This window comes from Mugil cephalus, chromosome 6, assembly GCF_022458985.1.
Source record: "Mugil cephalus isolate CIBA_MC_2020 chromosome 6, CIBA_Mcephalus_1.1, whole genome shotgun sequence".
NCBI lineage: Eukaryota > Metazoa > Chordata > Actinopteri > Mugiliformes > Mugilidae > Mugil > Mugil cephalus.
This window is the reverse complement of record NC_061775.1, coordinates 3,063,282-3,085,416: the sequence shown is the minus strand read 5'-3', so window position 1 is coordinate 3,085,416 and position 22,135 is coordinate 3,063,282. Positions and strand designations below refer to the sequence as shown.

At 43.0% G+C, this 22,135-nt stretch overlaps 1 protein-coding gene across 1 annotated transcript in view; it reads left to right on the top strand.

Moving 5' to 3' along the window:
- The window catches only part of insrb (insulin receptor b), a 76,943-nt gene that overhangs the window by 16,213 nt on the left and 38,595 nt on the right, over window positions 1-22,135 (top strand). Inside the window, exon 2 of the mRNA XM_047587602.1 lies at window positions 4,572-5,120. Within this exon, the coding sequence (XP_047443558.1) occupies window positions 4,572-5,120 (549 nt within the window). The remainder of the gene's footprint in view (window positions 1-4,571; window positions 5,121-22,135) is intronic.

Genomic DNA, 22,135 nt, shown 5'->3' with positions numbered 1-22,135 from the left:
CCAGTGTCGATGTGAGCCATTTATTCTTGAGTGCTCGTTCTGTAAAAAGTCCACCCAGATGCTTGTCAGACGTGCATCTTTTTTTGCCAGTCAGGTTCGTTTTTGTTTCTACTTCCTGCTTGACTTTCAACAATGGCGACTTTCTTCGATATGTTCTGTCATATTTGGTCCAGAACGGTCAATTTAAAAATTCAGTCAGAAATACTTAAGCGAAAACATGCTGCTACCAAACGGACCAATCGCAGCTCTTGCGTGTGGTCTGCGTCGTTGTACACCTCCGTCAGCCCGTCACGTCATCTCACACTGGTGAAGCTGACGCGTTTCCTGCAACAGTCTGGACAGTTAAATTAGTTCACGTCACATCACGAACACCTGAGCAGACGTATAGTGACAAACATCTAGACCGAATCTGTCCTGCTGAAATTTCCAAGTAATCTCCTCTTGATGACTTAAACTGATCCACCTCACCTCATATCTGAGCGTTTCCTCTGCTGAGCGCCCCCCCCCCCTTCATTCCTGCTGCCAAATTAAGTGTCAAACAGACAGGGAAGGCGGGTGGATGGCCCACATTTCTCCTATAGGGGTCTCTAGTATGACGGTACGGTACAGTACGTTCCAGTCAGTGCTCCGTTATTCTGCCAACCTCCCCCAGCCCCAACCCGGGCTCATTAGCGGCTGATTGGGTTGTTATTGTAATTAAGAGCCCCTGAACAACCAGTGAGAGGACCAAGCTGTCTGCGTATGGGTGGTCCTCAGTGTGGCAGGGTGGGCTGAAGGGACGATGGTCATTGTTCACTGAACTTACACAAAGTCTTATCGGTTTCTGGCTTTTATATCACACTTAAATGAGTTCACGTCACAGTCTCTGTGCGTTTTGAATGCTTTTTATTAACATTTCTTTTTCTTTATATATTCAGATGGTTAAAAAGGGCAGCAGATATCTAACTTTCTTTACCTACTAGTGTATTTGTCGTTATGTCTTGGTCATGCTCCATACAGCCAGCTGAAGGGTCAGTGTTTTTAGGTGTTGTCGGTGAGCGTTGTCGTGTTAGTCGTCAGTAGCTCTCCCCCCTCCTCTGTCCCCTCATCTGCCCCCCCCTCGTGGCTCTGTCTGTCCGCCTGTGTGTTGCCAACAGTGGTCCATAGCGGCCCTCCATTCATGCATGTGATCACCAACCGTCCTGTAGGTCCCTTACGTCACTCTGCGTTCCTGTCTGGGCTCAGGTTACACTTTCACCCCCCTCGCTCCCCCTCCACCCATGCCCCCCTTCACCCCTTCTTCTTCTCTTCTTTTGCACATGACCCTTTTCCCTCCGACACCCTCCCCCCTCCTCACTCCCTGTTCGCTCACATTACTTCTCCTGTGTCCCCCCTGCTCCCAAACCTGGGAGGAGAGAGGGGAGGAGATGGCTCATTATTTTAAAGACACAGGGGCTCTCACAGCCAGCCCCTGACTACTCTCCCTCCCTCCCTTCGCCTCTTCCTCGCCTCTTCCTCATCTGCCCCCGATGACCCACCCACCCCCACCACCCCCCTTCTCGTTCCTGTTGGTCGAAAACAAGACTCCATTTTGCAGAGGCAGCTCCCACAGCACCGTCTGCTGCCTTCCCCTCATGGCCCACTAACATTTCTTTATGTCAATAAAGCTTCTCCAACAGGAGACGTGACATATGCGCTAGCCTGTTAGCATGCTGTGTGTGAGGAGAAAGACCTCATTTCAACATATGTCTTTGCTACAGTGGGAAAAAAAAAAATCCATCTATATGAAAGGTCATGTTTGTGTCCTCTTGGTGCGTCTTGAAGATCATTGTGGGCCGGGGTGAGTTGCACACTGGCCCTGCCGGTGTTGCGTAACGTAGTTTGTTATGTTGTCGTGTTTCACAATAGGTATCCGGTTAGTGCTGCTGGCTGACAGCGAGTGGGTGGCCCGGAGGCCTGTTTGATGTGTCCAGGAGATAAGGCAGGAGGGGCAGAGAGAGGTGTAAGGTTACTCTTATCACCGGGAATAACACCCAACTGCCACGCAGCCGAGGAAGAAGTGTGTTTTTGTGTTTTGGTTTTCTGCTACAGGTTGTGTCTAATGAAGAGGGTGTGGCAGAGGCAGAGTGGCTCACTGAATGAGTTGCTGCTGTTGTTTCAAACTCGGTGTTATCTGATGAGATGCCTAACAGCTAAAATAGATTTATTGACTTATTTTATGAGTTGTTTTTGGCGGCCAGCAAAGCTGTCTGCACACGGAAGTGAGCAGAGTTGAACTAGCTCAGGCTGCGTCTACACAAATGGACAAATAGAGAATAGGTATACAGCTTGTTTTTGCCTAAACATTAGGTACACTAGTGGAAACTAATACATTCCAGTGTAGCGGTCACTAAATTTCAGCCCCATCACTGTTGTAGTTTTCAGTTCATATTGAAACAGCATGTGAAAAGATGGTAATTCAACTGTATGATTATTTTGGAGGATGGAGTTTGTGTTTCTGTTATTAAACGTAGCCCACTGACTAAAATGAGGTTGTCAAAATAATAATAACACATGACTCTCTCAGTCAGTTGCTTAACAAATGGTGAATACCAGAAACTTCATAAAGCTGAGATTAAGAAACTGAGCTTAGTGTTAAAATGCATTTGTTTTCTCTAATGTATCTAATGAAATGGCACGTAAGTGCGTTTTTAACTTTCTGCGTCTGAATTATAGATGTAGTAAACAAAATAGTTTTATTTGTCCGTGTCAGGGTTTATTGGCTGGCCTCGATTAGAAGAAGTCACTTAAACAGTCATTTCATTGACGTGGTCAGAGTTTGTACCTGGATTGTTGACATGTTTGTCTTGCTAACCATTAACAGAATGGGAAGTTAATGGGTAGCTTACACCTGGGAAGTGGAGAAGGCCAGTAACAGCTCAGTGGAACCAAACAATAAATGCTGCAATAAATCTGACTTTTTTTTTTTTTTTTAATTTTGGGACACATGATTGACTTATTTTTTTATATATGTAGTTTGTTTTTAGAGTTTTAATGAGAGAGTGTAATAAAGCAGATGGGGTTCACACCATTAAGCTGCATTAAAGAAACACACTGAATGTGATCAGCATTTGTCCCTGTAGCATTGACTAAAAGCAGCAGGTGTTTTATTTTGTTTAAACCAAAAATTGTTTCACAATTTTACAAATAAAATGTATTAATTGATCAGTGAATTTAACATCAAGAATAATTTCTTTTGTTTGTTTATTGTGGCTGATGGCAGTGTGTAATGTTCCATTAAGAAGCTGCATTAAATGTCCTGCGTTGTTTATTGTCCATAACCATCTGTTTTAGGCTGTAACGGCTGCTGTTATGACAGATACAATACATGCATAGTTGCATCTTGGAACGTGGGTGTGGCAGTGCTGCAGAACTTGAGTGAGCGTGGATGCAAATAAGTCTCAGATTTTAACACTGGCACTAATGCTTTGAGCAAGTGAATCTTCCCCTTCTGACATGTCTGTTCACATTAACTTTTTGGGGGAGAGAAACATCCCGAATCCACAATCACATTTTTGCTGAGGATTCATTCAAGGAAAACAAAAGTTTGAATGAAAAACTTAGAAATGATGTTTCCTTTGCTCTGCTGTGTCTTACATAATTAGAGCTATGAGGCATTCTCCCTTCCTCTTAAATGATTTCTCATTAATGTCCATAGAATATGTTATAAAAGTGCATTTTACTATTTGGAGCAAGTAACAGCAGGGTGTCTTTTCCCCTCGTACATCTCTTTAAGTAACTGTCCTCTAATGAATTCTCCACTCCTCTGATGTGTGCACATTGCACGCATTTGTGATCCGAATGCAGGCCTGTGTGTGTCTGTGTCCGTGTGTGTGTGTGTGCCAGTGTGCAGCAGCTAAAGAGTATGAATGAGCGTGGATAAGCATTTTGCTTCCAGGCTTCATTTCTGTTAACCCCTTCATGTCGTCTTCATTCAGATCAAGCGGTGCCATACAATAATTTGTTCTCTGGAGAAATAAACTGGAGCCAATGAGCAGAAAGAGGCTTAGTGTGTGTCTGGGAGGGAGTGAGCCAGAGAGCACTAGCGTCGGATTGTAGAGGAGACTTGAGTGAGGCTGCTTCATGAATGGATCAGCTCTATTTAATGCAAATATTGCTTAAATGGCTTAAAAAAGAAGAATCTGTTGCTGTTCATATCTAGGTGGCTCTGGCTGTTTGGTCTGTTCCTGATGGTTGCAGTGAAGTAGTTTCAAGGGATGATACACGTCTCTATTAACAAAGTTGTGTGCTGAAATGATTAGTCAAAAACTTTGTTTCGCAAAACTCAAAGAAAAAAAACAATATATTTGTGCACAGTGTGCCTTTCTTTGCATTATTTGTAAATTGAACTATCAACAGAACACACTAAAAGCATTTTTACTGAAAACCTGGATTAATGCCTCTTTAAACATACAGTGCCGAAGTGTACATTTGAAATGAACAAACTAATGGCATTTATTTATGTATTTATTAATGAGAGATTATTGCACATTCATGAATGCTTTCAAGTCAGTTCTGTTTTAAGACGTCTCTGTTTCTGTCTTTCCCTCCAGTCTGCCAGAGCAAGGACATCCGGAACAATGTGACCAACCTCCAGTCATTGGAGAACTGCACCATCATCGAGGGCCACCTAAAAATCCTGCTCATGTTTAAGACCAAGACCGAGGACCTCCGGGGCCTCAGCTACCCGAAGCTGCGAGTGGTGACCGACTATGTGCTCCTGTTCAGGGTGTACGGCCTCGAGACCCTCGGCGAGCTCTTCCCCAACCTGACGGTGATCCGCGGAAACAACCTCTTCTTCAACTACGCTCTCGTGATTTACGAGATGCTGCAGCTGAAGGAGTTGGGCCTCCACAGCCTCATGAATGTCACCCGAGGCGCCGTGAGGATAGAGAAGAATCCGGACCTGTGCTACCTGGCCACCCTTGATTGGTCCAAGATCTTGGACTCAGTGGAGGACAACTTCATCGTGGCCAATAAGAATGAGAGGGAGTGTGGAGACGTGTGTCCCGGTACAGCCCAGGGTCAGATCATCTGCCCTCAGAGCACCATCAACGGACAGTTCAGGGCGCGATGCTGGTCACAGAGCCGGTGCCAGAGAAGTAAGTGTTTCAGTCTTTAATAATAGGGAGTGTTTGCCCTCCTTTTAAACTAATTACAACGCCACCTTCAAACGTTTAAAACAAGTTGATATACACCAAATGAAAAAAAAGTAATTGTGAGAGTGGTTGATAATTTCATAGTATAGCACCTTTACATATAGTACAGCAGAATCCATCATGTTACTCTTTGTAAAGTGCTCCATTGAGACACATAATGCGAATATGCACTGGAGAATTTTCCTCCCAGAAATCAATTGAGTGTTTTCATTCCGGATAGTTTATGTAATGATTTCCACGGTGCAGAGGGCTTCTCCTGATACAAGCAGCCAGGGGTCGTGGACATCGCCACGCCCTCCGATTAGCATCCATTGACTGGAGCATTGTGGGCTGGTGATCTGTAATTACAGGCTCGGGATCTGCTTGATGTGTGAAATGACTCAACTGCATTGTTGAGTCAGGGAACGGCACACTCGAAGGTAGACATTATGGGGAAAAAATTGCAAAGAAAAAATAAGAAAAGAAGGTTAGGACGAGAGAGTTGACGGACAGGGATAAACATCATAGTACACACGGCTGGTCTGCCAGTGTGTCAGTCAGTATTTCCTCTCTTACCATAAACACAGTGTCTATTGTAAGACACACACAGAGAATGCTTATTATTTTTTGAAGGCGATTATAGCTTGTGTTGTTTTTTCTCTTCTGTCTCTGTGGTTGACAGAGAGGCTAGCGTTCAAAGCATAACAACCTCGGCCATGTTTATACTTCAACATCGACTGTTGCAGCCCGCATATAATGCTGGCTCCTCGATTTTCTGCCAGGTCTCACTGTCTGGAAAGTAATACAGGAAATGGCTCCCTTCGCATCTTCTCTCACACACATGTTGTCCTGTAGGATTTTTGAGTTGCCACAAAGTGTGAAGCTTTCGTTTTAAATGTTATGGTAAAACAAAAAATTTTGCATCACAGAGGAGAAACACTGACAAACACTTTCAAATTTCTCGTGGATGTTGAAAAGGTCCCAGAATTAAGAGCTAAAATATTGGAGGTGAGTTAAATCCATTATCACGGACAGTTGGCTTCTTAACAATTTGTCTAAACTTTCTTCAAATTTGGAGTGCTCCTAGACGTCTCATGAGTTGGTTAAAAATAGACCTTAGATGACTGCAACACAGAGACATGTTTGTACAAACTATCGTTGGCAAGGATGAATAATAGATTAACTGTAGCAATGTGTACGAGTTTGAAACTGTGGTAACCTGAGCCTATTAACTGCATTTGATTTGGACATGTGACCGGATGTTTCACTACAGTCCTCGTACTTTTTTTCCCCCGCTTTCCATAAACAGTCACAGTCCACATTTGGTGGACAAACAATCACAAAACCACTTTTTTTTTTTTTTTAACGTGCTGATTTGATATCAGAGGCCTCAGACAGGCCAGGCCAGCAGGTATGACGCTGTGCACTGCGTAACGTGTCAGGCAGAGCTGAGTGTTGAGACAGGAGCTGTTTCTGGAACATGATGCAACGTTCCCCTGCTACGCCGCAGGCTACACAAAGGGATGATATGTGTATACTCCTTGTAAATGTTTGTATGTGCTTGAAACACAGTATACACTAGTGGAAACTGATGCAGTCTTATATAACAGCGATGGTAAAGAGCTGTTCAACTCAATTGTGTTGCACCAACACATGTTACTATTATTTTGACAACCCCATTTTAGTCAGTGAGTTAGGCTAAATAATAGAACCACAGCTGAATTAGCACCTTCACTATATGGCCTGACTGAACATTATAATCAACACAGAGCTAAGATTTAGTTCAGGATTGCAACATGCGTTTGGTTTCTTTGAGTTTTTAGTCCACTTCACTCAAACGCTGCCAGACTTTAAGCTAGACAACTGCCACATTGTCAGCGGTGGGGTTTTGTAGATGTTTGATACCACTTTATTATGCAGCTGGAGCGGTGTTTCCATGGTCCGTTAAAGCCCCGCAGGTCAACCTGAACGAGAATGTGCAATGTGACACAGTGAAACGCCGACTGGATGGAGGCATGAGGAAACTGAAAGATCTTTAATCAGAGCCCCGGTGAATGAAAACTCACATATACACACATGTGCACGGAGATGTGGGTGCAGGGCGGAGGAACATTAGACGGAGCATTAAAGTTTATGTGTGAGTGGAAACTGTGGGGTTGTTTTTGTTGCGTTTTTATAGGGTTCCAGTTGCCTTAGGTAAGAGCCAGGGGAGAGCCTGCATTCCTCTGATCTTACACTGCTCCTTACAAGCAGGAAAACCACTGTGTGCATGTGTGTGCGCCCTCAGACATGTCACTTTAAACTGCACATAGCCCTTAAGTAAGTTGCTGGCAGTCAAACAACGTGTACGAGAATTGGCATTCATTGCCCAGTGTGTCTCTAGTTTACATATGCATGTAATTTGTGTGTGTGTACTGTATATTTACATCTTGGTGCAAGTTGACATTTGGATGTGGAGATTTAGTCAGTAGTCAGGTTTTGTCAAGTGCAGGCTGCAATTTTCTCAGCTTTTACAAGCTGTCACCAGTTGCTGTGATTTTGTTGCCTGATTGACCATTGCTATTTTTTTTTCATTAGAAACCCCAAGTTTCTGACACCATCAAATCTTCCAGAGTCTTCATTGACGAGCTTTTCAGTTGTGAAGTCCTTTTAGAAGTGAATGTCCCTTAAAGCAGATCATTAAAATAATAATTTCTTGTGAGGTTAAGTGAAATGTTGACCTCTGGTGCTCAGATATCAGTTTGGCCGCGCTCTAAAAACACGTGTGGGTAGAGAAGGTTGTCTGGTCTGACATCAGCGCCGTTCACGGATCGCTGGCACTGGCTGTAAATGCAACAAGGTGTGTAGGCATGTAGCCACAACCTGCACCCCCACATGTTTGCATGCGACACATCCAGGAGGAGTAAGATGAACAGAATATGAGCAAGGCAGCTGATAAATTAGATTAAGGTGGATGTTTTTGATCCAGTTTGTCTTTTGACGTAAAATAATAGGGACGTTTGAAATTTAATATTACAAAAAGATGGTTATTATGAAATTGGACGACCTGTTTTAAGAATTGTGAATAAATGAAATGGCACAATTTAGACAATAAATATTTACAAATGAGACAGACGGATGGACGCAGATACCAATATCCTGCTGGATTTGATTTATAAAGTCTGTAAAATAAAACTCCAGCTACAATTGAGGTAAGGGTAATATTCACTGATGAAAGAAAGAGGGAATCAGAGCAAACAGTCAATCTCCTGTTTAGATAAGGCTCTATCTGCTGCTGAGACCTGGCACACTGTGTCCAGCGTCACACACCAGCCTGCACTTTGCTTGCACAACTCATGCACACAGAAACACACATAACCCGGGAGGAGAGAAAGCTTTTCGGGTCAAAGTTCACTTTTTCTACGCCTACGCGCTTTGTTGTTCGCTGCGATTGTTTTGAGGCCACAGCTCCATCTCCCAGTGACAAAAGCCACAGTGGGGGGAAACAGCCTCTCTGCGTTACACAAACCCCTCCGAGGCCGCCACAGTGGCACAAGTTAAACCTCGGACGGCGGTCAATCCAAACGGTTCTCCATGCATCATCCCATGAGGCTTTGTGATCCCCGTCGGGCCGTTTTAGGATTTCAAGTGGGACACCGCCCAGCTTTGAACAGAGAGGAGGAATGTGTGTAAATTTTTGTGACACATGCATTTAAAGAAATGAGACTTTAAAGCTTTTGTAAAACCTTCAGCGAATGCAGACGTAGGGAGTATGAGGGGAAAAAAGATGAGGCTGTATACGGTATATTAGAATATAATGCAAATTTCCTCACTGCAAGGTTTCCATGGAAGTACAGATATAAAGGAGGCCTTCACCGCAAATAAAAGTGACAGTGATATATGAACAGATGGAAACGGAGGTTAAACACATCATCAGAAACAATTTTTTGTTGTTTTAAGATTATCCTGACATTCCATGTCCAAGTCTTTGTTCGAGTATGTCTGTTTGTGTTTATTGAGTTGTGTCCCAGCAACAGAACCAGAACATATCTTTCCACTGAGGCTTAGGTAGTGGACATCTTTTATGTGGACACAAATAGAGGCTAACCTGAAAGTTAGTATTCCTGTCCAAGAAATAGTCCCGCATGTAACCCCTCGTAAAAACTACAAATTGTGATATTTGCTCATAGTTGTGCTTTTTTCCTGTGGGTTAAACAAACATAATAAACCTAATGCAGCCCATGTTTCCCATAGTCTTTATGCTAAGCTAATGGTTTCCTGTCTCTAGCTTAGTAGACAGATAAGAATTGTTCCTTTTTATATCTGTGTATCTTACCATTAAATGGCATCATTACCTTGTTCTCTAATCATAAGTCTTTAACTTGTATGTGCGTTGGTCATGTCATAAACTGCGGGCTCACGTCTCAGCTGGTGCTCATTGGTCCCCGCTGATAATGGAAATTTTCCTCAGTGACATTTCCACTAGTGTTTTATTTCCCATGCAATCGAATGAAAGTGGACTGTCGGCGTGGTTAAGACGAGGGCCAGACGAGGAGGCCGGGAGGGAAGAGAAGGGGTTGGGCAAAGCAAAACAAACAGAGCAAAACAAACATGGCGGGGCATTTCAAGTGTGGCTCCCAGGTACACACAAATACACACACGCTCAGAAACCACACGCACACACTTTCACCAGAGTGGCGAGCGGCCAAGTTCAAGGAGGCTAAAGAGAGAAAGAAAATGACAGTATTAAGGATGGAGGCGCTCAGTGAAGCGTGCCGTTGGCCTTCGCCCACAACCAAACAAAAACACTTCGCTAGCCCAGCCTCTTAATTGGGTGTAAAAGTGTCTCTGCTCAGGCTCCTTCCAGATTCACTTCTCTCTTCTCCTCTCCTATCTACATTATTTCAGGCTCTGTAGTCTAATGAGAGTTTTCCCAAATCTTCTGTTTTAGCTCAGAGACAAGGAGAGCTTAAGAATTTAAACACTAAGTGTCTGGCAGCGTGATAGAGAATTAACACCTACATTTTGTTTCTCTATGTTGTAAGTTTGAATCCATCCAGGTTAGGATGCATTAATGAACAGTGAGTGCATAATTGGTGGGATAGAAGTGCTGAGGTTAGGATCAGTGTTTCTTTTTTTCTTTTTTTTTTATTCTTTTGGCCCAAATGAGAAAAAGTACATTATGCAGTAGTGGCTAGAAACATATTTAAATTAACCATGGAACCACTACTACCTGTTGACGGAGAACAGGCAGGTTGAAATCCTGGGCTGTTCAATTAGTGTTTTCACGTCAAACTCCAAATGTCCACATGTGCATTAAGTCCAAGGCTCAGAATCTGTACCGTGCGCCTTCAAATATTTCATTAAATTTGATGTGTAGCCGATCTGTGAAGCAACAGCCTGTGCATATATATTGAGTCACTGCTCTCAACTCCATCTGGAGGAGAAGGCGTGTTGTTTGTCTTGTGTGCCTACCACATGCCAATCACCTGTGTAGTTCACACAGGCAAAAACACATTGATTTGCCTTCTGTGTGTGATCAATACTGGCAATGAGTATACCATATGGACGGGAGGAAGATAAATTAAGACGGTCTCTGTGCCATGTGAACTTTGACACAGATGCTTTTCCTGTGAGAGGGGACTTGAGATAGAAATGCTGTTATTCGTAGTGTTCACCCTCACTTCAATTAAGCTGCATGGAATTGGGAGCTTGTTTTACAGTTGACTAAATACCTTGTACCCAGTGAGAGGAAATGGTAAAGCAGTGAATATATACTGTGTGTGTTTCGTGGATGTGTCATTTTAGGGTCCGTTTGTAGCTTGTCCAGCTTGAGGTAATGATGCTTTCACAGCCTGATCATCTGGCACACAATAGTTCACACCACTTAGTAGCTCTCAATATCTGGTTCCCATCTAGAGTGAAAAAACACATAACCCCTTTGTTCATTCAAACAGGAAAACACTTAATGATAGTAGCTGAATTGTTTCCAGTTTCCTTTTCCATTCCACCTCTCGAGTAAAGAGAGTTGCATCTGATGTGATCCTGATAGTGAGGCGCGCTCACAGACAAAAGAAAGAGTCGTGAGCATTGTTCTCCACTTTCTCTCCTCTTTGCTGTAGACACATGCACGCTTTTCTCTGATGCCTTCTGTTTGTGGTAGTTAAAGCTTTTCCATGGTGGCTGGCCTTACATCAACAAACACTTGACTGTGTTTGAATTACCATGAATTTCTTAAAAGGGACAAGGAGTGAGTGGAAGAGACAAAAACTGAAAGAGAGTGGAAGAAGGCTGGAAACAGACAGATGGAGAGGGAGAGGTAGTAATCGTGTTCTTGTGTTTTCCCTCCCGGCAGCTTGCATCCTTGTTAACAAATCCAAATTAACTTTGATAAGCTGGCATCAGTTATGTACGCACACGTATGTGTGCTTCCATCAGCCCGCTGCGTTTGTGCAGTAGCAGGCAGGCAGTGCTAGCTGAGCGCCTAGGGGGATCTGGAAAACCGTCTCTCCTCTCTCCTCCAGCTCATCAATGGACTGGCTCTCCCACATCCTGCTGCTCACACACAGTGAGAAAAATGCAAGTGCACATAGAAAAATGGTACACACGCACTACAAATACACAGCTGTACAGACAAACTCAAGTGGAGCGCACTGACATTGCTGCCCACGTCTCTGAACACTGGCTGCTAGTACAAATGTAAATATGTAGTGTGGCGAGGATGGGGGCTTCTGAGGACAACAGCATGCTGGAACGAGATGTACGAAACGGTTGGGGTGTGGTTAGAGAAGCAGCTTAGGGGCTGTAAGGTTACAGGTTCACTTATGTCCAGAGATGAGGTATGTTGAACAAGAGAACTCCGGACAGCTCCCTGAGTGTAGACACTACTATGTGAACGGATGGATGGATTAAAGGCAGGGAATATATTTTTTTCCATAAAAAGTATAATTATATTTATTATTGTGACAGAAAGAGTCGTACTACTTTCTTATTTTGCATTGTTTTTGATGCAGACATTTCACATGAGTAGATATTGAGAGGGCGCCTGATGTTTCTTCCTAATGAAGCTAACAGTTTGATTCCCTTTGTGCGTGTGGTTTGATGTGTGTTACGCTCTGTGGAACTGAGCTGTACAGGAAAGCATGTTGGCAGGCAAGTGCTTGTTGCAGTCTGAGCCGTCTGAAAGGACTTCCTCATTACTTCCTGCCTTTGTCCATAGTACTTCCTACTGCTGAGCTGTATGACAGGACCCTGGGGGAAATCTGGCAGGGGCGCAGGAAGGTTATTTAGATGTGAGGCAAAATGAAAGGAAAGAAAAGATAGATGAATGGATCATGGCTCTCTAGATCCACAACTGTTTCGACAGAAATGCGGAGCTCCGATAGCAATGGAAGTGTGTTTTTGATTAATTGTTTTGCAAACAATTAACTGGTTCCAGTCAGACACCTGAGACAAGAGCTGAGCAGTAAGGAATGCATTGTGCTTATACATGAGCGAGGGAAAACAATGCACCCCTCCCATGGGCTGAGGGCATGGCTTTGTTTTCAGGTGATTTGGCAGATTGGGCGTCACCTTTACACACACACACACACACACTTGTACTTCTGTCTAGTGAGGATGCTTGTTCATGTAAAATTGCTCCTCTCAACAATAGCCACACAGATGCGAGCATACACCAGTGGAAACGCCGTCTAAACAACAGTAGCTACGTATCCTAGTATTGTGGCCGACACACCAGAGCATAGGTGCTCACGGCAGCGTAGCGTGCTACGGCGTAGGCTCTGTAGAGACCTGTTGTGAATAAATATCCATTAGTAATCCACATTGTATTTGAAGATGTTGTTTTCATTGACTATCAAGTGCATTTCTGATTGGGATTTAAGCTTCTCTATTTTATCAATGATATTGAGAAAACATTGTGTGTGACAATTACCTTTATTTATTTGTATTTCTAATAACAGACATTTCCCTTTATTATATAGCATGTTTATCATCGTTAACCATTGTAGATTTTGTTAAACGCGTAAACTGCTAAGTAACTTTTGGGAGTTGCTTATAATTGGTTCCAGCTCAGCAAGTAGTACAGCCTAGGGCTGCATAGACTAGTTGTTTTGTCAACTTCACTGCTGATGCTTTAAGCATGATGTTGCCATGCAGAATATGCAAGTCAGTCCTGATACACAACAAATGTAATTCTGCGATGCACACTCCTCTGAAAAGGCATCCACTAATGCTAACAGACGAACGTTCCAAATCCTCTTGACAACAGTTAATTAACAACTTCACCAAACCCCTTCAGTAACAGAGAGAAGGAGGCTGAACATCAACAATTTACTGGTGAATTTCATTGTTGAAGATATTAGATACTTAGCTGCACTGCACAGAGAATGCTTCAGAGAAATACTGCATGTTTTTTTTTTTTAACCCTTACAACGCTGTGCAGTACTGTTAAAACCTACTGATGGTGCTGAGTCGCAGCCTGTTTTTATACAGGCTATACATATTTACAGCTCACAGTATGTAGCACATGAGCTACATATGTATTCAGGTCAAGAATACAGATTTCAGTGATGCTAAGCATTTTTTTTTATCGGCGACTAGTCAGTGTTGACTTTATCACACAGTCGACGATGGAACTCATGCAACCCCTAGTACAGATGGCACCTCCTGGATAAAACTGGATTAACAAAAGTATTGTTTATCAGGAAAACCAAGATATGATATTTCTATGGCCAACACATGAACATAACACTGATCATAATCACATTATACTTCTAGACATGTAAACGTACTCATTGTTACAAGAGGAGAACCAAGAAATGTGTTACCACTTTACGATATAGATAATTTAATCTTAAACCTTTGAACTGTGTTAACAATACTGGACACTAAACAATACAATAAGCAGTTTGTCAGTTGGCATAATGAGGAAACGGTGCAAATCTTATTGTGTTTATCGTAACAGCCCTATCAAAACCTACCAGCTTCAGAGGAAGTAAGCAGATGCAGTTCCTACCTGTACATCATTAACTCACTGCACAGCCAACGTTACTGCTTCAGTGGAGCGAGGAAGTTCCGTGTATGTTCATGCATATGTGATCTCAGAACCACGTGTTAGGGGCTTAACATAGTCTCTAACCACAGCTACCAGTATGTACTGTATTTGGAATATGTGATGATTATGCTCCATCAAGTACTTGGAATTTCATGGGGGGGATTTGAGGTGGTACAGTCAACTGGCTGAAAGGGTAGTAGAAGGTGTTTGGACGGTCGAAATTCTCAAGAACCTTGTTGTTACATCACCTTCTCAGGAAAGCAGTGTTTGCCACAGGTTGAGAAAGTGTTCTTGGTAGTGTGGATTGTGGAGTCCATACTCACCTAACACCTTTGCAAGAGTCAATGCCTTTTTGGCCATGTACGTTCTGGTGACAAACAAAATAGGTCATATGGAAATATCCAGAACATGCATGTATGAAGGAAACCCTCAAAAGTCGGTGCTGGAAGTGAAGCTTGTCTTTTAAAGTAGCTGTTCCTCAACTGAACTTCTCTATCCTCATATAACCTCCCCACCCTTGAAGTTCCTTCCAAACCAAACCCTTTCCGCGTAGTTCTGTCCAGACCCAGATCATTCACTTTGCTTAATGTCACGTCCTTGGCTTTTGAGAAATGTCTCTTTTCCTTGAACCATTTAACAGGTTTCTCTAAGGGCAAAAAAAAAAACCCACACTGTCCTCGGGGGTGTCGAGTCCTACTCGGAATGTGTTAAGTGTCTGGAAAAGGAGCACAATTTTCAGTAAGTGGGAACTTTGATGGTGACCACTACTCTTGCGTGGGCCGCTATTGGTGCAGTCCAGAGAGCCTTTGTCTATTTAAGGCCATACTTGATCAGAGTGAAGGTGGGTAAAAACGGGCAAGCACTATTGGGAGGATCCGACTACGAGTCGAACCACCCAGGTCATGGGTGTGGAAGGATGAAGGGAGAGGAAGAGGGTCAGAAACCGTTAGTTACACAGCTACAACCACAGGGCACATGTATACCTTCCAGGCTCACACAGCCAGGAAGTGCCATAGTGGAACAAGTGCAGCTGTCTGTTCAGCGAGTTAGTATATGCAAATGAAATAATGTCTCAATCAGATTTAACTATCTGTAACTACCTGATAGAAAATTAAAACCTGCCACATGTCCTTAAATCATCCTTAAATGCTTACAGGTGTTTTGTGTCCCTAACTTGAGGAAGCTGACAGAAATATTGCATTGAAATATTTCATAGTGAAATCTAGCATCTCATCAAGTAATCACAATGCATTTAGTAAATACAACGTGTTCCTTCTGAATTTCCTTCTTCCTCTTCACCTCCACGCCGCTGGCATCTGCACACAGATTGGCACGGCTCCAGTTTGCAAAACCGGTACTTTCCGCTGACCTGCAGTGGTGTCTCGGTTGGGACTTGGAACATGATTTGGGAACTTTAGTAAATCTGCAGAATCTATAGTACAAGAAATCTGATAAGACGTGTTTACGCAGAAACAACGTAATGGGTGACATGTGTAACGTCCATACATGAGTGAAAATAACTTGTAAGATTGTTAGCTGTGATAAGTGTCTGTGCCAGCAGTGCGTGTGTTTATGTTGTCATGCGTTGATAAACAGGATGTGAAGATATGCAGCAGTTTAGATAATGGAGAAGGATGCGAGGTCAGAGGATGAGGTTGTCAGCGTGGAAAGCAACAGCACTGAGACCAACCAGCACGTTTTAAACAAAAGACTACATACTTAGCCTCCATTTTGAACCTGATAACAACATGAAGATCCATTCAAGTAAAATAAAAAGTGCTCCTGTAAAGTCACTTAGAAGCCTTTGTAATTTTTAATGTCTTCCTGATAGCTTGAGTGGTGATAAATATTTGCAAGCATAAGATTACTCTGATAATCTTTCTCTCTTTGTATAATTGTATCCTCAGGTGATACCCAAGTGCTGACTGTGTTATTAGACTGCATTAAATAGATGTTGCTGTTGCTCTCATATTCTTTATTAAAACAGTTGAAAAAAGACTCATAGTCATGATATGCATTCCCAGCACCACACCGGCTCTCCTCACTACACTGCCATGGCCCTGCTGACCTCATGAGGAGAGCAGTTAATATTTCGGGTCGTCTAGTCGTGTGTGGAGAAGCCTGGAAAACGCGTCAAACGCAGCCACAACAGAATAATGAAAAGGAGAAGAAATGCCTTTCCCTTCCTCTTTCCTTTTTTTTGTCCCTCCATTTCTCTTCACTGCTTCTGATGCTCCACCTTATGTGAAAGATCCTCCCTCTGCACTCCCTCCCTTTTCCCTTTCTTCTCTGCTCTGTCCTTCTATTCCTTTGCTTTGTGTGCTCGCTCGCTCACTCTCTCTCTCTAGCTCTCCCCCTCTTCCTTCCCCTTGCACGCTGTGGTATGCAGACATGCAGGAATTTCTGGGCCTCAAAATGATAGACCAAACTTGTCAGCCCTGGCTCCTGTTACTAAAGATGGCCGCCTTGGCAGTGTGTGTGCCTGTGATTGGTGCACGTCTGAGTTACTCCTCATGTGATTGGTTGTTTGTCCACAGTCCATGTGTAAATTTAATTTTTTTTTTGGTGTGTATGGGAAGCAGTTTCCAGCTGGAGTTTGTGACTGTACACAGTTAAATCTTTCACTACTGCACAGTTTTGTGTGAGCTCAGACGGTTATGCATCCTAATCCCTGCTCTTTTCTAACGTGTGTCAGTGAGGGCCGTGGTGACTTTCCACTCCGCTTAGGTGTAAAAGACAAATCAGATTCCATTGATTAATTTGACATTTACTTTCCTGATTGAAAGATATTCACTTTGTGCTTGTTTGTTCGTTGAGAGAGAAACTACTGAGGAAACCTATTTCAGAACAATCCCAGGTCTTGTGACGCCTGAGGGATAGCGCGGATCTTACCTGCACCAGAAGTAGCGCGAACATTACGTATAAGATTAAAAAATGTAGTATTATCCATCTGATTGTTGTTTGAAATGCCGGTCTGCCGCATGAACGACTCTTGTTTATCATATCACATAATAGGTCACCCGGAAATCGGGCCGTATTAACGTGGTATTATTCTGCTGAAAAGACATGTATCGCCACCTAGTGTGGAGGAGGAGAACAGTTATTGGATTTTCTTGCGCTGCATGTGAACTGGGACGACTGTAGTGACAAAGTCGAATTTTGAGCATAGCATGTAAGCGCACTGACTAACACCAACTTTGATGTGTTTTGTAGTTTAAGGTCTTGTCTGTTGTCACAACGTGTAGACGCATGTTGGTACTTAAGAGAAACGGCAACAGATTTCTTTATTATCGGTCAGTCATACAAGAGCTTTTAGTCCTGTTGCTGTCGACCACTCAAATGGTGCAGCGAGCCTTGTTGTTTAGTGCTTTTGTCAAGGAGGATATTCACTCTGTTCATCTACATCCCTGGTAGTTAAAATAGTCTGTCCACCTGGATTTCTGATAATATTTCTTTCGGGTACCCTTAAGTTTGTGTTGCGTTCATAGATCAAAACAGCATTAAGTAAATACCCTGACAGAGTCCTGACTATAAGTCACACTCTATAGATTAATCCCTCATCCTAGGACACATGTGATTGTGATTAAATAAGTTCACATTTGACTAAATTAAACAGAATACTTTTGGTGTGACCTATAAGAAATTGCATGCGCTGCCAATTTTAGCGAATTTTCCATCAAAATAAGGCCGTTATTTGTGCCTCCTGATATATATCGAAGGCACTGAGTGAGGCCCATAGCTTGTCCTAAATATAAACTATGAAGTAGTGAGCTAGGCCCTTACGACGCATGTGTTTGTGTGTGTATCACCAGGCAGAGTGACGTCCAACCCAGCTAATATTTAGCATGCCTTGGCCGTTGACGCCTCTCTCCAGTGTCTGCCGCTCTGGGCCTTGTGATGGCATTGTTGCAACTAAAAAAGGTTCTGCTCTGGTGCTCTGCTCGCAACCTGTCAGCCAGCCATACTGCACTCTGCTGTCTGTTCTGTGCACAGATTACATAGATGAGTCCTCCGGCTATGTTCTGCTGGTATTTTGGATGAACTGCAGTGCACCTGTGTTTCTGTGCGTGCACTGTGTATACCCATATATCTTCTGACTGCTCCTTGTCTGATTTGCATTTTGGCAGAGATGGAGTGGAATGAGGACTTTTTTCCAGGAGGAATTTTCCCATCATGTGCTGTCAGTTTTCCACTTTTAGTTTGTCTGTGTGTTCCACACCAACATCTGACCTACACAGCTCTGAATTTAGGTTAATGAGATCAACTAGAATGAGATCTGGTGGTGGACAGCGAGCATGTGATCCAGTGTAATTCATATCAGCCACGGGGGAGGAGCAGTGGACATTAGCGGACACACGACAGCAGCAGCCGTCCGTCCGCAGGCCTCTGGCCAACTAAACCAGTACACTAACCACCATTTTGGAACTGTCCGTGTGGCTGCTTCTAGAATAAGAAGCCAAGAAAAAACTGTCCCCAGTGAATCCTCCTTCAGCTGCAAGATCTATTTTTTACACTCACTTTTATTTCCTGCGTTGAAATTAGAAGATGTTTAACAAATGTCTTCATTATAATAAATGGCTTTGTCACCCACATAGAATTTAAGCCCCCAGGAGGAATGCTGGTGTAAGACCCCCTTATCATCCACCATCTCTCTTCCTGCCACATGCCTCAACCAATGCAGGCAGTGCCTGGAAGGAGGGGGGGGGCACACACCCCTCTGGCCAATTCCACTACAATAATTGGTATTAAGGGCTTGTGGGTAGATGGAAGTTTGGAAGCAGTTTGGGGAGTATCTGTATGTGTGTGTCTGTGCAAATATGTGAACAAGGAGCTGGCCGAGACGGATCCTATTTTTCGTGTATATCCCTCAGTTCCTCCCAGCGAAGGAATGGGAACATCAAGGGAGGGGCAGGGCTGGAATTAGTGGATGTGCGACCCTTGCTGAAAGAGACATCAGAAAAAAGAGGGAGATACTTGAACGAGAGGTTTGCATGAACAAAAGGGATGAAGCAGCAATGGCAGAGGTGTCAAATGGAAATTGACCATGCAAGTATTATTATAATGTGATCTGGCAAAACACATGGAAAAAAATAAAACCTAACGTTGCCAGTTTGTGATGCACAGTGAGCTAATTCTATTACATCCAATACAACTACCCTGCTGTCATTAAGGTTACAACCATGTGAGAAATGTATGCATTCCCCTTCATGGAGTTTTTTTTTTTTTTTTTTAAACACAAAAATGTTTACACCCTCAAACGGGAGGAAAATAAGATAGTTGAATGTGTAACTGAATCAATGCATTGAGTTGAGAATGAATGAACCTAGCATGTGAGTGGATGTTGGAATTGAGCTATGAACACAGTGTTCTTCTGAGTGACTCGGCCATAAATGGTTATTTTAATGCAGTTCAAAGTTACCTCTCTGCTGTGTGCATATGCAATACATGTGTCTATCGTTCCCTCTCTGGACTGGATAGTATTGGATGACAAACTCGGCTCCCAGTTCTCCCAGTACAGTGGTGGAAAAAAGGTTTCGGGCACCCCATGCATTTGTGAAATCTTGCATTAAGAATCACTCTTAGGCCTTCAAGTGCAATTTCTTTTAGTACAGTCACAGATAAAATACTACACAAACCCTAAAACAGCCATTAGAAGCTTAAAGTCAATTGGTTCCATAAAAATATATAAGACATTTTGAGTAGTGGGTCATTTTGGTGCCAGTGATCCACTAATGAAGGCCATGCTTTTTATTAAAAAACATTTTAGGACACATTTTTCACGTTGTGCATCAAGTCTATATAAAGCCAATACAATTGTAAGTTCTTCAGAGACAAAAATGGTTAAAACAAGGAACCTAACACAGGAAATTCACCTGAAGATACAGATTCTCAGCCAGGAAGGATATTGCTGCTGCCAGATCACCAGGAAGTGCAGATACAGTCCTTCAGCAATTGGATCCACTCTGCAAAAATACAGACGAACCAACAGCTTGGATGACAAACCAAGATCTTGGCATCAAAGAGTTTCTTCAGCAAGAAATGACCTCATTCTGATCCCCATGTGCAGGGAAAACCACAGAATGACATCACAGGAGCTCCAACATCAGTGATCAAACCAAACCGGTGTCCAGTGTTCACCCGCACTGTACGTGGTCGACTTTTAGATCATGGTTTAAGGTCCTACAAGGCTGTCAAGAAGCCCAATCAATGAGAGGCAGAGGTTATCATCATTACCATCATTGGGCCCAAGCACACAAGAACTGGACAGTCAGGAACTGGAAGAAGATTCTGTGGTCAGATGAGTCCAGTTTCCAGCTTTATCTTCCTCCTGTTAATGTGAGGGTACAGAAGGCCAGACCAAGCATGATCTCCATCATGTACAGAACCTACTGTCAGAAATGGTGGAGGTAGTGTCATGGTTTGGGGATGCATGAGTGCTGCTGGTGTTGGTCATCTCACTGTCTGTGATGGCACATTGAACTCTGACAAATATTGTGCCATTCTCCAAACCCCCATGCTCCCTTCTGCATGTGCTCTGTTTTGTTGAGGTCCAAACTGGATGTTTCAACAAGATAATGTCACACATCCAGGGCCAGTAGAACTTGGCTGCAGAAGCACAGTATCCAGGTCTTAGAGCAGCCAGATCAATGCCCGGACATGAGCCACATTGAAAATCTGTGGTGGGTTATCGAAATGTCTGTGTCAAAGCGTAAACCAAAGAATTTAGAAACAAATAGATTGAGGAGATTGTGTAGATTGACACAGATGCCCCGGTCTCTTTGTCTCATGTGTACTAGTGACAGAGATAAATGGTCCAATAGTCAGTTTGACTACAGAAAAATACATATGGTGGATGCATGGCCCTCCTGATGTGTTAGCTTACCATTGGTAAGCTCCTTACTCTGTCTGTAACCTGTGGTCATTCATTTAAAGAAAACACAGTGTTTTGTCAAAGTGGATTTAAAAATGTGACATTTTATCCTTGGTTTGCCTCATTTATATTCAAATATTATGTTGATTATAACTTTAATGGCAGTCTTCTGAACAAACCATCATGAGGTAGGGGTAGTAATGAGTAATCAATGGTGAATGTTAAGAGTTTGATCAATCATGAATATATTACCCATGGTTGATACATGGTCAAGGTCAGGGCTGTCCTTAGTTTCGTTCAGGGCGGGATTTCTGAAGATACTGATCATGGCTGGCTATTAGTTAATACTTGACATTCATTTTAATTGGCTCATTTAACCTAAGTAAGGGTTTTATTCTCTTTTGTCATTTGTAGTATTCTTCCTACACCCATGTCAACAGGTCCCCAAGTGAATAGTTCCTTATTCCAGAGGCCGTCCACGGCTGCTGATAGCATCAATCACCAATACCTGCTCACTGTCCCCTGTAAACTGCTCTTCCCTTGACCGCCCAGACTCTCCCTTCTGCACTGATCTAATTTAGTCCTCATTCTACTTTTTACAATCTCATTACTAAGACACACACACTGCTGTTTACCTCAGCCTATCCAATGTTCTGTGGCATAGAATCACATCTGTTATATGGTGGTGTTGTGGTGTAAGTATCATATTTAGAAGCTGACTGCAGAAATGTGGGTATGCTGCATGCTGAAAACCCATCGCTCAGTTTCTTCTTTTGAGTATTGAGTGCTGTTGGATTATTGTGTGGGAAGGCAAAAACAGACACTTTCATCTGCCTTTCTTGTTAATCTCATTGCTAAGCACATGTGAGATGTATACACCTGTTGTTGTGTGACCATGAAAGTGTGTAAAAGCTGCTGTTCCACTTACTACTCTCTCCTCATCACACGTTAATGTTCTACCTCACTCACTCGCACAGATCTGCACACGAGCAGCAGCGTTTCTTAGAATAACAACTGGTACAGTAGCCAGCAGAGGTTCAGGCAGCCTGTGTTTTTCTCCGAGCTGCTTTCATT